Here is a 17,659-nt window from a genome sequence, read left to right on the forward strand (position 1 = left end):
GTGATCAACAGTCAGTGAGACACAGAAGAGGCAGAACGGTCAGGAGAAAGACCACCAGGACTTTGGAAATGAGGGATCAAGTCTCAGCTATGCCACCCGCTGGGTGATTTCCAGGGAGCCATTCAACCTCCATGAACCTCAGTTCTCTCAACTATAAAATTAGAGAAGGGTGTTAAGTGATCACTAAGGCTTCTTCTAGTTTCATCGCATTAAATTAATCTTTCCCAAATAGAAAGATTTAGTCACAATCAGGACTGCCATATAAGTCTAAAACAACAAGCTCCACAAGAGTCAGGTGGATTCTTCCTGTTGTTTTAATGACTGGTGTAGATAAAGGTGTAAATCCTGATCAAACAGTCTGCCCAGTAAGGTAGACCCATTGGAGAAAGAAATCCAAATTTAGAGGCTCATTCTGATCCATTTCCTTAGAGGTCTAGAATTGAATGTTTTTTTCTCTGCTTTTGAATTGGTTTATGTACATCCATTCTTCAACCATTTGTTAAGAGTCTATAATGTGTAAAGTGCCAAGAATGCCAAGATGAGCTAAACAAAGTCCTTGCTTTCAAGTAGCCAGGCTTAATTTTTACCTAAACTTAAAACACACATTTTAAAAAGATGTTTCACCTTGTTTTCTAGCTTGCAGTTCCCTGAGAAGCTTTTCTTTCACAACTTTAATTGCTGCTGCAGTGGCCTCAGCTATGGTATTTTCTACTAATGTTTCACGGGCTTTATCAAAACGTGGCTGAACGAGTTGGGCATAGTCGACTACCTGCAAAGAATATTTGAGAAAATCAACATAAGCAGGAGTTATTGTGACTATTAAACACATTGTTCATCTATCTATGTATATCTATCTATATTTCTATCTCTATTCCAAAAATATTAATACTGCTTGAGGTATATTTGGAGTTATGTTCAGAATTCACCTATTTTTGAGTACTTGCTTTAATAGAAATTCAGCCATATTTTTCATGTAGGATATATGTCTATATATGTATTTATCATGTAGTATATATATTCAGATTATGTATATATTTTGACTTAACAGAAGTTAAAACATAGATATATATATTTTAAATCCATGTTATATGTATAACTTACATACAATAAAAGGCATACATCTTAAGTACACAGTTTGATGAGTTTTCACAAATATACATATATATATATTAACCACAATCAAGATATAGAACATTTGCCGGGTGTGGTGGCTAACATTTGTAATCCCAGTACTTTGGGAGGCTGAGACAGGAGGATCCCTTGAGGTCAGGAGTTCAAGAGCAGCCTGAACTTTTACATCACTCCCTAAATTCCCTTATGCTCCTTTGTTGTCAATCCTTTCCTGCCTTACTCCTTCCCCAGCTTTCATTCCTGGCCCCTGGCAACTACTTTCTTTCCGTAGCTACAAATTAGTTTAGTGTTACCTTTTCTAGAATTTCATATAAATGAAAGCATACAGTATGTGATCTTTTTCAGGTTTTCCCTCCTTAGCAGAATGTTTTGGAGATTCATCAGTGTTATTGTGGGTATCCTTTTTATTGTTGAATGGATTTCATTGTATGAATATACTACAGTTTTTTATTCATTTATCTATTGATAGACATTTGGGTTGTGTTCTGGGTTTTGGTTATTATGAATAAAGCCATGATGAACATTTGTACAGAAGTCTTTTTGTGGTTATGTGTTTCCACTTCTCTTGGGTAAATACCTAGGAGTGAAATTCCTGGGTCATATGGTAAGTGTGTATATAACTTTATAATAAACCATCAAACTGTTTCCAAAACAGTTGAACTATTTTACATCTCTACCAGAAAGATATGAAAGTTAGTTTCCTTGCATCCTCACCAACACTTGGTTTTGTGAAGCTTTTAAATTTTCTAGTGGGCGTGAAGAAGTATCTCATTGTAGATTAAATTTACAGTTCCCTAATCATGAATACTTTTGAACTTCTTTATATATGCTTATTCACTTATTTTTTTCTCTTTAAGCATATGTTCAGCTTTTGCCTAAAACTGTGTTAGAATAATTTCTATGTTCTGGATATAACTTGTCAGGTAGATAATAGATTTAATACAGAATATTGGGATCTTAAAAATAGGATTCTATGTGTGTTTAATTAATATTTACAGATCCCTATATTCCCATTCTGCTTTTCTTTTGGTAGGCTTATACTGTTTTATTCCATGCCAATAAATCTTCATCCACATCTTCAGTTTTTAGTACGTGCATAGTATTGCATCAGATGAATATGTTACAACTTACTTAACTAAAATATCAATACATATGTATGGTATACTATATACACATAATGGTATATACATATACACCATATACTATATATACTATTCATACATATACATATACACCATATACTATATATACTATTCATATATATACATATACAAACATATACATATATATGTATATACTTGCTGATAAGAGCATAACCATTAGGCATAGGAATTGGAAATACATATGCAAGCCTAAATTCCATGCATATCCTTTGAACTGTCAATTCTGTTTTATGGATTTTTCTTAAAAAACTGTCAAAGTTATGTTCATAATTTTGTTCATCATAGCCTAGTTTATAGTTGCAAAAATGTATATATCAAAATATAGATAATATATGTGTATTATATATTATCTATATATGTGTATTATATATTGTATATATTTTATACATTATATAATATACATATAGTATATATTTTATACATTATATATAATACACATATTGTATATATTTTATACATTATATATAATATACATATTATATTATATATTATATACATATACATTCCTATAAGAAAAAGAATCAGGAGTCTCCATATGTATACATACACATACATGTACATATATGTATATGTATATACTATAGTCATATATATAGTATATATAGCATACTATATCATATAGTATACTATGTATATAATAATATGTAATATATATTTGTATAATAGTATACTATAGTATATTATACATCAATGTATAATATAATATTAATATAATATATATTAATATAGCGTTAATATTATATTACTATTATAAATCAGGATAATACATTAATAATATATTAATATTAAATTGCATATTAGATTGTATATTAATATATAATATATGCAGAGTATGCTATATATGTATATATGTGTATTATAGACATAAAATATATGTATATAATATATGTGTATTATAGACATAATGTATATATATGATATATGATAATATGTATAAAATGTAGATAATATATAACACACATATTATATATTATCTATATTTTGGTATATACATTTTTGGTACATAAACTAGGCTACGATGAACACAATTATCTACATATCTTTGATAGTTTCTTTAGAAAAATCCATAAAACAGAATTGGCAGTTCAAAGGATATGCATGGACTTTAGGTTTGCATATGTATTTCCAATTTCTATGCCTAATGGTTATACTCTTACTAGCAGTGTATGAGAATGTACTTCTCCCATCCTAGGTACACATCGAAATTGGGTGTTTTTAGTAATCTTTTAACTGTTACAATGAGATTGATATGACAAGTCTCTGTTTTTTGGCATCTATCAGGGAGGTGGTATCCTTTTGCTAACGTTTAATGGCTATTTGTATCTATTACTCTGTGAATTGCCTGTTTGATTTTTTTTCCTATTGAAGCTTTATCTGCATATTGATTTGTCTTTTTATATTTTAAAATGATAATTCCTTTATCTGACACATATTATGACGTGATGGGTTTAAAATAAGTCCACAAATCTTTTGACACACCTCCCTTCAGAAGGTGGAGCCTAATTCTCCTCTTTAGTGTAACTAGAACTTAGTAGTGACTTGCTTTAAATAGAGTACGATGCAAGTGATAGTGGATGACTTTTAAGACTAAGTCATGAAAAACATTATAGCTTCCTCCTTGATTAACTCTTTCTGAGGGTAGTCAGTTGCCAGGTCATGAGGACACATAAGCAGTCCTATGAAGAGATCTACATAGAAAGGAACTGAGGTCTCATTCATGTGATTGAGCCATCTTCCAGCCCCAGCCTAGTGTCAGATGAGTGCAGCCCCAGATGACATCTTACCTGTAACCTCATGAAAGCATTTAGGACAGAACCATGTAGCTAAGCCACTCCTGAATTCCTGACTCAGAGAGACTATGCAAGATCATAAATGCTTATTGTTGTTTCAAGCTGTTAGGGTAATTTTTTATGCAGTAATAAATGAGAAACACACACATGGCAAATATATACTCAGTATTTTCCTCTGTATGCTGTCAAAAGTTTTACTTTCCTTCTAATTTTTTTCCTTTTTCCTTCTAATTTACACTTTAAATAATCTGAAATTACCTGGATAAAACTTTTTCTTCCCCAAATGATGAACTAGTTAGGAATCTTAGACACACACACACAGACACACACACACACACACACATTTCTTCTCCCACATCCCTCTGTAAGCCCCCAAGAATTAGATAATACATTTTTAAAAAATAATATGCATTATTCATGTTATTATGCTTATAGAACAATTACTCACAATTACGTAGAACATGTTCATATTTCTGTTCCTGCAGGTTTTTTTTTTATGGGGGTTGCTTAGTTTTCTATATACCTATCAATAATGAATTCCCAAACTCTTCTTCACAAGTATAAATTTCTGCTTGAAAATACATCAGGTAATCATCTCCCTGGAGCTATCTCTTCTGGACCCCTCTGTTCTCCTACCCCAAACTGGATTGGTTATTTTCTAGGCTTCCAGGCCTGCAGAACAACTGACATCATGGGCTCTCCTTCCCCCACCATCTTGGGATTTCCTAACCCTCTTCCTTGTCAGGGATGCATAGATGCCCTTTTGCTTCTGGATCCCATGTCGCCATCTTGGTTTAGGCCCCCATTTTGATGCACCACATCCTCTAGTAGCTTCTGACAAAGAATACACGAGAGGCAATTTTTTGTGTGTGTGACTGAAAATGCCCTCATTCTATTATTAGACTTCGTTTGCCTGAATATAAAATTCTAGGCTATCAGCCACTCCCCCCAAAAATTGTCTTCTGGCTTCCAGAGTTGTGGGTTGAGAAGTTCCATGTTATTGGAATTCCCAGTCCTTTCCATGGGACCTAGTTTTCCTCTCCAGAGTCTTCTAGGCTCATTTTACAGAAGCTTCTGGATCTTTGCCCCCATTGTCTTATAATTTCAAAGTGATGTCCCTTCGTGTAGGTCTTTCTCCATCCATTTTACTGGGCATTTACTGTGTCATTTCTATCTGGAAGCATGTCCTTCAATCTGGGAAATTTTCTGCAGTTATCTCTTTGGTAATATTCTTTTCTCTGGTGGCTCCTACAAGAATTCCTATATGGAAAATGAAGACCCTAGACTGACCTTATAGTTTCTTTTCTTTTCTATTCTTTTTTCCATTTGTCAGTTTATACTAATACCTAAAAGGTAACTTTAATTTCTATCTTTTAACCCTTCTATTGAATTTTTCATTTGTGTTATATTTTCTTTTTTAATGTTCTTTCATCTTGCATATATTTTAATTTCAAAGGACCCTTTTTGTTTTCCAAATGTTCCCTTTTCTGTTTCTAATATCCTGATCTAGTTTCTGGATTCAATAATTACTCTTATTTTCCAGAGCATGTTAATAATTGGAAGCTTCATTTGCGTGAGTATTGTTTGTTTAGTGTTTAGGTGATCTGGCTTGGCAATTATATTATGAAACTCGTAGTCATCAGAAGGCCAGAAGTGTCTTTTATCCGAAAATGTCTTTGTGTTAACTCATTTTTCAAGGACATTTTCACTTGCTATATACTTCTAGGATGGCTTTTCTTCTTGTAGTTGTTTAAAGCTCTTGTTTCATTGTTTTCTGATTGCCATTGCTTCTGATGACAAGTTGGCTGTCATTTGTATCAATGTTTTATTCTGTTTAACATATCAATTTTTCTGTGACTGCTTTAGGGGAGGGGTCTCCCACCCTCAGGCCATGGACCGGTAGGAACTGAGGGGCACTGCAGGAGGTGAGCAGTCGATGAGCGTTACTGCCTGAGCTCTGCTTCTTGTCAGAGCAGTGGCAGCATTAGATTCTCATAGGAGCACGAACCCTATTGTGAACTGCACATGTGAGGGATCTGGTTTGTGTGCTCCTTATGAGAATCTAACGCCTGAGGATCTGAAGTGGAACAGTTTCATCCTGAAATCATCCTCCACCCCCACAACCCAGTCTGTGGAAAAACTGTCTTCCATAAAACCAGTCCATGGTGCCAAAAAGGTTGGGGACTGCTGCTTTTGGGGTTTTCACCATTAAATATGATGTGTGTAGGTGTGGTTTTCCTTGTATTTATCCTGTTTGGGGCTTGCTGAGCTTCTTGGACCTGTAAGTCAATCTATAATTTTTTGGTTTTTGCTTGGTTTCTTAATTTCAGTAATGTTGACAATATCTTCAAGTATTTTTTTTTCTGTCCTATTTCCATTATCATCTTCTTCTGGGACTCCACTTACTCACATTAGACCATCTGATTTTCCCACAGGTCCCTGAAGCTCTGTTCGTTTCTTTCAATATTTTTTTCTCCCTCTGTTTTTCAGACTGGAAATGTTTTATTGATCTGTCTTCAAGTTCTTCCACAAATTCCAATCTGCAGTCAAGCTAATTCAGTAAAACGTTCAGTTTGGTTTTTATATTTTTAGTGCAGGATTTCCATTTGGTTCTGTTTTAAGTAGTTTTTTCATTTATCTTAAGAGATTCTCTATTCTCTTATAAAGACCTTAAGCATTATTTATAATAGCCACTTTAAAGATTTTATCTGCTAAATCCAACATTTGGTCCATTTCAGGGCCAGTTTCTATTGTCTCCTTTTTTCTTGATATGGGTAACGTTTTCCTGTTTCTTTGCATGTCTTGTAACGTTTCATTACATGTTGGACGTTGTGGATGATACATTATTAGGGACTTTGAATTCTGTTATCTTCCTCTGAAGACTGTCAGTGTCGACTTTTGTTCTATCAGGCAGTTCAGTTACAGTCATGTGTTGCTAACAATGGGGATACATTCTGAGAAATGTGTCATAAGGTGATTTTGTTGTGCAAACAGCATAGAGTGTACTTACACAAACTTGGAGGGTACAGCTTACTAAACACCTAGGGTATATGGTATAGCCTATTGCTCCTAGGCTACAAACCTGTACAGCGTGTTGCTGTACTGAATTTTGCAAGCAACTGTAACACAATGTTAAGGATTTGTATGTCTAAACATATCTAAATATAGAAAAGGTACTGTGCAAATATGGCATAAACATTTTTTAAATGATACAGCTGTATAGGGAACTTACCATGAATGAAACTTGCAAGTCTAGAAGTTGATCTGGGTGAGACAGTGTGTGGTGAGTGAATAAGAAGGTCTAGGACATTATTGTATACTACTATAGACTTTATGAACAATGTACACTTAGGCTACACTAAATTTATTTAAAATTTGTTTCTTTGTTCAATAATAAATTAACCTTGTCTTATTATAGCTTTTTTCCTTTATAAACTTCTAAAATTTCTAAACTTTTTGACTCTATTGTAACAATTCTTAGCTTAAAACACAAACTCGTACAGATGTACAAAACAGGTTCTTTGTATCTTTATAAGCTTTTTTCTATTTTTCGATGTTTAAGCTTTTTTTTTTTTTTTTTTTTTTTTTTAGCCTAGCCCTACATGGGGTCAGGATTATCAATATCACTGTCTTCCTCCTCTATATCTTGTCCCACTGGAAGGTCTTCAGGGACAAGAACATGCATGGAGCTGTCATCTCTTACGACAACAATGCCTTCTGGAATATCTCCTGAAGGACCTGCCTGAGGCTGTTTTACAGTTAACGTTTTCTACAAGTAGAAGGAGTACATTCTAAAATAATGATTAAAAGTATAGTATTGTAAATACTAAACCATTAACATCATTGTTTTTTATTGTCATCAAGTATGACATAACTGTACATGATTGTATGTGCTATGCTTTTATACATCTGGCAGCACAGTAGGTTTGTTTATAGCAGCATCACAAACACATGAGTAACTTGTGCTATGATGCTACAATGGCTATGACTTCACTAGGCGATGAGAAATTTTCAGCTCCATTATAATCTTATGGGACCACTGTTGTATATGCAGCACATGACTGTATTGGTTTACCACACTGAACTTCTGTTTTTTGTTTTTTTGAGACAGAGTCTCTCCTTGTCACCCAGGCTGGAGTGCAGTGGTGTAATCTCTGGTCACTGCAACCTCCACCTCCTGGGTTCAAACAATTCTGCCTCAGTCTCCCGAATAGCTGGGATTACACACGTGCACCACCACACCTGGCTAATTTTCGTATTTGTAGAGACAGGGTTTTACCATGTTGGCCAAACTGGTCTCAAACTCTTGGCTTCAAGTGAACTGCCCTCCTCAGCCTCCCAAAGTGCTGGGATTACAGGCCACTGCAACTGGCCTGAACTTCTATTTTATGCTTTATTAAATCCAAATTTGGGAAGCCCCCAAGTATTTCCCAATTTGATAGGGCTCAATCTCCAAATTCATTCCCCCAGATTTTATTGAGGAGTGGTTGTAGGCTTGGTAAGGGAGGGTGTAGAGTAGGCCTTAATCTAGGTTGTGGTCCTTACACCCAAGGGATGGCCTTTACAGTGTGTCAGCTCAATGTTCTAGTAATAAGGCCTCTCCTTTGCAACTGGGCCAGATGTCTCAAGTCCCTGCACTGCTCAACCTCCAGTATCTGTTCTGTTCACAACCTGTAGGAGCCATCCTTCGATAAGCTTTGGGAAGTCTCCTTTGAGAAGCTCTTGGCCACACACACTTGGGCCTTGCTCCCACCCTACTCACAAGCAGCTCCCTTCTCCCTGCTGCTCTGCTTCACAGTGCAGGCTGCTTCAGAACTGAGCTCAGTCTCCTCAGCTCCATGGAAGCACCATGCTCTGCTTGTCCTGTCAGGAAACTGTCCCTATCCATGTAGACAATTGAGGTAACCATGGAGCTCACCTCATGAGTTTCTCTTCCCACAGGGATCACATGTTAGGAGGGTTAGTTCACTGTCATGGCTGGAATTTAAAGATTCTTAAAAAGATGGTAGCCATGTACAGTTCCATCAATAGTTTTTAAAACTTCCCATTCATACATGTTCTCTTTAGAACAAAGGTTGTCATTCTTTTGATATGGGTGAAAATTTTCATCTTACTATTATTTTATGTTACCTATTTCCTGATGAGGTTAGGCATCTTTCATAAGTTTTTTCCACTGACAACTCATCTTCTGTGGTTTTTCTCTAGCTATCTGTTGTCTATTTTCCTAGCATTGCCTATCTTTATCCTTTTGATCTGTAGGCGCTCTAAGTATACAGTGCCAGAAACATGTTTTTAGTTATACTTGTTTCAAAGATCTCCCAGGCTACTGGGTTTCATTTAAAAAAACAAAGGCCTTGTATCAGAGAGAAATGTTTTATACTTTGATGAAATATAATTATCAATCTTAAAAAATTATTTTGGGGTATTTTCTAATTGCTGCATAACAAAGTACCTAAAAACTTAAGGACTTAAAACAAACAAAAATTATTATTTCAGTTTCTGAGGGTCAGAAATAATAATTTTTCATGATTTTATTTTATTTTATTTTATTTTACTTTTTTAGAGAAAAGGTCTCACCAGTTTGCCCAGGCTGGCCTCAAACTCCTAGACTCAAGGGCTCCTCCTGCCTCAGTCTCCCAAAGTGCTGGGGTTACAGGCATGAGCCACCATGCCAGCTGATTTTTCATTCTTTTCAATGGGAAATTTATAATGCATTATACCTTGACTCAAATTCTATAATGTAACTAAAACATAAGCAAAGGCCTATTACAAGTAATAGGCAATCATGTTTGGATGCAAAATGGTTAAAACATCATTATGTGATCACCAAACAATTAATATTATTGGTGATACACATTTGTTTTCCATGCAGTAAAATGGCCTTTCTTAGGGCCAGCAACATTTGAGACTCCATTACTGACACATGAGGAAGTTTTTCTAAACACTTACACTTGATTTTGACATTCTACTACTTGTATTTGAAATGTATCACACCATCTTTCCTGAATATTATAAATTTAAAATGTAGAATTTTCTTTTGGAGATGTAAATATAAACAGTATTTGAAATTTTTTTTTTTTTTTTTTTTTTTTTTGAGACAGAGTCTGGCTCTGTCACCCAGGCTGGAGTGCAGCGGCTCGATCTAGGCTCACTGCAAGCTCCGCCTCCCGGGTTCACGCCATTCTCCTGCCTCAGCCTCCTGAGTAGCTGGGACTACAGGCGCCCGTTACCATGCCTGGCTAATTTTTTTGTATTTTTAGTAGAGACGGGGTTTCACCATGTTAGCCAGGATGGTCTCGATCTCCTGACCTCATGATCTACCCGCCTCGGCCTCCCAAAGTGCTGGGATTACAGGCGTGAGCCACCGGGAGATATGTGTGGTCTATGATGTTTGCACATTAAAAACCAGGTGATGCTTTACAGGAAAACATTATGTGGGAATACATTTTAAGGGTATGTTTGAATTATAAGACCCTTGCACTATCTAAGAAGTATGAAAGTACCAATTTATATTGAAAGTAATATGTCAGGCATTATTTCTTGGGTGACTCTTTAAAGAAAATAATATATAACATACAAGATAATAGAGAGAAGTTTTAATTAGTTAAAAATGATATTACCTAGGATAGCATCAAAACCCATCAAATACCCAGAGGTCTGTGCAAATTTCTACACAGAAAACTCCAAATTATTACTAACATAAATTAAAGAGGGGCTAAATAAATGGCAAAATGTATCATGTTTATGGACTAGAAGAGTCAATATTGTAAAGATGTCCATTCCTCCAACTGATCTATAAATGTGATGCTATCCTAGTTAAAATCTCAAAAGATTTTTCTACATAAAATTGCAAAGGGCTAAGAATAGCCAATGCACTCCTGAAAGAGAACAATAAGATAGAAGACCTTGCTCTAATTGACATCAAGATTTATTGTAAAGCTAAAATAATTAAGTCAATGTAGTATTGGCAAAATACTAATAGAATGATGAAATAGATCAGTGAGGCTCGGTATGGTGGTTCACACTTGTAATCCCAGTGCTTTGGGAGGCTGAGGCAGTAGGATCATTTGAGGCAAGGAGCTCCTGAGATCAGCCTGGACAACATAGCAAGACCACATCTCTACAAAAAAATACAAAAATTAGCCAGGCATGGTGGTGTGCATCTGTCATCCCAGCTACTCAGGAGGCTGGGGTGGGAGGATTGCTTGAGCCCAGGAGTTAGAGGATGCAGTGAACTATGATGGTATTATTGCACTTCAGCCTGGGCAATAGAGCAAGACCTTGTCTCAAAAAGAAAAGAAAAAAAAAGAAATAGACCACTGAGCCCCAAAAGAGACACACATATGTATAAAAACATGATATAAGACAAAGGGGGAAAACAGTTGATAAAGGATGATGTTTTCTTCAATGATCCTGAAACAACTGAATATCTATAAGGGAAAAAGTAAAACTTACCCTGTCCTTCACATCATAAGAAAGTCAAGTCTAGGTGGATTATATATCTAAATGTGAAAGTCAAAACAATAAAGCTTTTAGCAGTTAATATACGACAATATCCTCATGATGTTTGGGCGGAAAAATTTTCTTAAGTATGACATAAAAAGCACTAATGATAACAGACAAGGTTGATAAATCATTCCTCATTGAAACAAAGAACTTCTGTTTATTAAAAGATGCCATTAGAAAAGTGAAATGGCAAACCACAGAGAGACAGAGAATAGTCCTAATGCTTATAATCAACAGATAACTTGTATATAGATAATATTAGGAACTCTTACTAATAATATACAAAAACACAACTAAAAATGGGCAAAACACTTGAGAAAACACTTCAAAAAGAGAATATTTAAATGGTCAGTAAACAGATGAAAGAGGTTCAACCTCATTAGTCATTAGGGAAATGCAAATTAAAACCACAGTGAGATACTATTATACACTCACTAAAATGGCTAGAATTAGAAAGACCGACCATAATAAGAGTTGGCAGGAATGTGGAATAACAGAACTCTCACATACTGCTGATAGTATTGTGAAATAACGGAACTACTTTGGAAAACAATTTGGCATTATCTACACAAGTTGAACATATGTCCATGTGTGCACCAAGAGACACATACAAGAATGTTTATAGTAGTGTTATTTACTCCAATCTGGAATCAATCCAAGTTTTATTAGTGCTCAAATGTGGATAAATACATTATGATATAAGTCAATCAACAGAATACAATAAAACAATAAAAATGAATAAACTACAGCTACATTCAATAGTCTGGACAAATATCATAATTATAATGTTAAGTGAAAGAAGCCAGGCACAAAGATAAATTGTTTAAGTCTATAAAATTCAAAAAAACCATGCAAAACTAGCCTATGGTATTTGGATGTATGCTTCCACGGCAAAACCATAGGAGAAGTATGGAAGTGAATGCCATAAAATTCTGGGCAGTGGTTACCTTTGTGTGGAGAGTGAGGAGACTGGTATTGAGAAGAAACATGAGAGGGCTTCTGGGTGCTGGCAACATTCCAGATTTGACCTGGTTGGTGGTTACATGAGGGTTCATTTTGCGGTAACTCAGTGGGCTTCACTTTTCTGTATGTTTGTCATGTTTCACAATGAAAAAGTTAAAAGCAAATAGAAAATGATACTCCAGTGCTTAAAAGAATGCAACAGCACTTTGAACAACTTCTAACACCTTTCTGTGGCCTGTATTGCTCTGTCTTTAGCCATGATCTTGTGCCATTCCTTCTTGCATAGGCAATCCTCAAGCCACACTGCCCCTTCTAGAATTCCTCCACATTCCAATTCCTCATCAAATCTTTCAGCTTTGTCTTCAAATTATATCCCAAATATGCTTGTTTCATACCACTTTTACTGCTATCACTCTTGTCTAAGCTAAAAATAATTTCGTTTACTGAGAGTGGAGAACAAGATTACCGAGGGAGGTGTCAAGGTGTTGGGAGGATCTTCTTTGTAATACTGAAATCACCAAGAATTAGGACAGGAGTGATTATATGGGGAGAGTGAGAGTGAGCCAGGAGAAGTGAAACCCAGGGGACAGAAGATGAGTAGAACCAAGAAAGCTAATAGGTGGCAGAGTCTGAATGACACGATATTCACATGTGGGAGCTTTTGGGAAGCAAGGAGGGACTCTGGTCTGGAAGCAGCAATAAACAACAAAAAGAATGCCTTCCCTACCCCAAGCCCAGTGGAACAATTATTCAATTAAAACATGAAATTTTAAAAACTGAGTACAAATAAAATCCTACAAATTATAATCGAGTATAGATACATGACAGATAGACATAGATAGATAGATAGATAGATAGATAGATAGATAGATAGATAGACAGATAGTTAGTCACCTTTCCTTTGTAATTTTCTGCAAGCATATTGCAAAGTGTTGTTTTCCCTGAATATTGAGGTCCAAGTATGAATACTTTACATGGTGGTCCTGGCATAGGTGGAAGCAGATAGGGACGTGGGTTCAATAAAAATGGTTTTAATGCTTCTTCTGATGAAAGACAGTAGATTTTACCTAGAAAACTTAAAATATGCCATATTAGTAAACAACTGAAAAGATGTATGAGGAAGATTTAAAATTAAGTTCTGAAAATCTTACTTACCTCACAGAATAATCTGGTAATCCTGAATAAATGTTACCATCTTTTAAATTCACAGGACATGTACGTCCCCATTTACTTCTCTGCCATCTGTATCTTGGTGCAATAAGTTTATAAGATGCGAGAGTACGAAATAGCTCATCCTGTGAATTGCAAATACTACATTAAAAATATGGGCATAAATTTTGCTGAAATTAGGAGCATTAAATATTTCATTTATCATTTTATAGTGCTTTACTATTTAAGAAATAATTTAAAAAGCAAATTTTGGCTTTTTTCTTAATTGCAACATCCTGCACTTGTCCTTGATTTAATAAGACAGTGTAGAACTCGTTTGAACTAGTTGAAAATTACAGGACCCTTGTTTTACAAAGAACTAGTTTACATTTATGTTAAAAAATCTTTAAATTCTACTGAGCAATTTCTATCATATGGTAAAATAAGCATAAGGTAGATAGTGCATTTTCTATCATCTTCCTTAGAAAACAGATTCTGAAAAATTCTTATTAAAAATTTTGGAAAATGTACCAGATTCTTAGCTAATTTACCTTGGCTTTCACATATACCTAAGATGTTATGTACAGATTGTTTTTGCATTTACTTAGCTATAAGCAGTTCTTTAATTCTTAAAATTTAAAGTCTCCTTCACCAGCAATCCTTTCTGTTGGTGACCTCCAGATAAGTTAAGAAATACTTTTCTACAGACCGCAAAATTCTGTAGAAAACTGCTAATTCTCAGTTGGGAACATGCTTATTTTATTTTATATTTATGCTTACTTTATCATATGATAGAAAGGTTGCTTGAAAGGTTCATCTGTCCTTGTGGTTCCTTACCAGGGGATGAGAAAACTGGTGAGAGATGGCATGGTGAGTATTATGGTTTGAATGTCCCCTCCAAAACTCAGGTTGAAATTTAATTGCCATTGTGATGGTATTAAGAGGTAGGACTGTTAAGAGGTGATTAGGTCACGAGTGCTCCGCCCTCATGAATAGATTAATGTCCTTATCTCAGGAGTGGGTAAGTTATTTTGAGAGTGGACTTATTATAAAGGCAAGTTAACCCCTCTTGTCCTGGCTCTGGCTCTTGCACTCTTTTGTTCTTCCATCTTCCACAATGGGAAACACAGCACAAAGGCCCTCACCGGATGCCAGTGCCATGCACTTGGACTTCCCAGGCTCCAAATAAACTTATTTCTGTGAACCATATAAACTTATTTTCTTTATAAATTACCTAGTCTGCGGTATTCTGCTATAGCAAAAGAAAATGAAGAGAGTGGGCAATGGCGAGGGGAAAACTGCTCCCCCCAACCCTCAGATGTGGGTCACACATGATATATGCTTGCTTCAGAGTTGACTATGCAATGCAGATGAGATTGTGAGCTATGATCTTCCATGGACCACTGCAGCATCAGAGAACAAAGAGGCATGTGCACTGCAGGGATACTGCATGAATGTTCCCAAGTGAGAGCTGGAAGTGATAGTAAATATTAAGGAAACTGTCAATGCTTAGGAGAGTTGTATAAGACTGAGAACCTCATCCATGGAGCACATTAAGCTACAGGCCTTCTCCACAGGGTTCCTGGACAATGAGCTAGGGACTGAAACCATGCCCAGTTAGGTCAGGAGGCAGTCTCTCTTTCCTTATCATCCATATTTCCCGCCCATAGATGAAAAAAGTATTTGAATAGACCGTAAGTATTCTCTAAAAGGTTAAGTATTTGAATAGCAGACCATGTTCCTCTCTCAACTTCATGCCCATGGGGCCACACGTTCAGCAGGTGCCGAAGGAAGAGGAGAAGATGAGCTTTTGAATGAATTTGATATTACAGGCTTAAAAATGATCAGGACTGGCTTCTGGTTAAACAAAGCAGACTGAAAACATGAATTTATGTTTGCTGCTTCCTAAAACCTCACTAAAATGACAGTAGAAGAATAAAAAAAAAAAGAAATAAACTCATGAGGACGCAGAGAATGGGAGAAGAGACTAGAGGTGCTGATCAGGGCTGACAGCTCACCAGTCACAGCTACACAGTTTTGTAAGTTAGAAAGCAGATGGATGAGTGGTAACTGACTTATATCAGAGATAGGTGAAAGCTAAATATCTGTAGAGCAAAGATAGGTATGGGAGGGGTAAGAACAACAAGGGGTCAGTGGATTCACTTTGCAAAACCCTGGAAAGACATGGGACCTTGTGATACCAGGTACCTCTGAAGGGGAAGGAATGGAGAGCAGAAAACAGTGTAACTGGTTGGAAATCTTTGAAAGAAGGTGCTAGTGCCAGAGCCACTCCTACTCCACTTGGTCCCCTCCCACCACTTCTCTCCCAGTGAGAAGACCAGAAGCATACTTTCTGGAGCCACTTAACCAGATGAGCATGTGAGGGACCCCAGACACAGCCAAGGTAGCGGGGCAGGGGCAGAAGAAAGTTGGCCACTATAACCACTACCCTCAAGCTCTACTCCTACCCATCCTCTTGCTGAAGAAACTCTGGACCTTTCCATGGTCCAGCAACTAAGGGTTAATGCCTGGCAAATGTCTTCAGCACTTCTGCCAGCTCTGTTGTGATTGGGTGAATGCTCTTGCACCGCACAAACTGATTTGCCAGGGCCAGAACAAAATGAAAATTACAGGACCCTTGTTCTACAATTATTAAGAATTTCAGGACTGCAGCAGCAGAGTATTAAACTAAGCACATGGTCCTGTGTGAAGTTCACGAAGCCAACCCTGCCCCTGCAATGCAGCTGTTAAATTTTTAAAATATCACCATTGGTTCTAGGCACTTTAAAAGCATAATCTCATGTAATCTTTACAATAACACGATGCCATAGGGATTGTTGCTCCTTTTTTAATATATACCATTGAATAAAGGGCAGCAAGGTTAAGCAGAGTCACAGGTCTGATAGGCTGTACCGCTGAATTCAAATCCAGGTCTATGTGACTCGAAAGCCAAAATTTTTACTGTGCTAGGTGCCAGTCTGACCCTGTCCTTCCTCCTACTGCACAAACCCATGCCCATGTCCTCATCTACCTGCACAGCCCCTCCTCTCCTGCAACTCAGCAGATGCTATAGCTCTCTCACTCTTCACCAGGGAGCTGGAGTCTACAGTAAGGTCTCTGTGGCTTTCCTACCCCTTTAAACCAGTGGTTCTCTTCCTGAGCTGCATAGTAGAATCTCCTAGGGAAGATTTTTGGGTTTATTTTTTGTTTTTTTAATTGTGGTAAAATACACATCACATAAAATTTGTTTTTGTAACCACCTTTAAGCATACAATTCAGTGGTATTAAGTATATTCACTGTGTTGTGCAACCACCACCTCTATTCATTTCCAGAACTTTTCCATCATCCCAAACAGAACTCTGTACTCATGAAATAACTCTCCTTCCCCCCAGCCCCTGGTAACCTCTATCCTACATTCTGTCTCTATGAATTTGTCTATTCTGTGTATCTCGTATAAGTGGAATCATATGTTTGCCCTTTTGTATCTGCTTGTTTCACTTAGTATGTTTTCATGGATCATATTTTATCATATATAAGAATTTTACTCCTCTTTAAGGTTGAATAATATTCCATCACACACACACACACACACACACACCCCACATTTTGTTTATCAGTTCATCCATTGATGGACATTGGGTTATCTCCACCTTCTGGCTATTGTGAATAAAGGTGCTATAAATATTGGTGTACAAGTATCTGTTTGAGTTCCTGGTTTCAATCCTTCGGGGGAAATGCCTAGAAGTGTAATTGCTGGATAGATGAGAATTCTATGTTTAACTTTTTTAGCAACCACCAAACTATTTTAAACAGCAGCTGCACCATTTTACATCCCCACAAACAATGCAAGAGGGTTCTCATTTCTCCTCATCAACATTTGTTATTTCTCATTTTTTGAATAATAGCACCCCAATGGATATGAGATGGCATCTCATTGCAGTTTCGATTTGCATTTC

General features: G+C 36.3%; 1 protein-coding gene across 2 annotated transcripts in view; it reads right to left on the reverse strand.

Annotated features, from left to right (window-relative positions):
• The window catches only part of AK9 (adenylate kinase 9), a 199,178-nt gene that overhangs the window by 127,556 nt on the left and 53,963 nt on the right, over window positions 1-17,659 (reverse strand). For both annotated transcript variants that reach the window (XM_055392090.2, XM_055392089.2), the window contains exons 11-13: window positions 13,709-13,848; window positions 13,448-13,628; window positions 625-769 (exon numbers count right to left, since the gene is read on the reverse strand). In XM_055392090.2, coding sequence (XP_055248065.1) covers window positions 625-769; window positions 13,448-13,628; window positions 13,709-13,848 — 466 coding nt within the window. The remainder of the gene's footprint in view (window positions 1-624; window positions 770-13,447; window positions 13,629-13,708; window positions 13,849-17,659) is intronic.

The sequence above is a fragment of the Gorilla gorilla genome, chromosome 5, assembly GCF_029281585.2.
Source record: "Gorilla gorilla gorilla isolate KB3781 chromosome 5, NHGRI_mGorGor1-v2.1_pri, whole genome shotgun sequence".
Taxonomy (NCBI): Eukaryota; Metazoa; Chordata; class Mammalia; order Primates; family Hominidae; genus Gorilla; species Gorilla gorilla.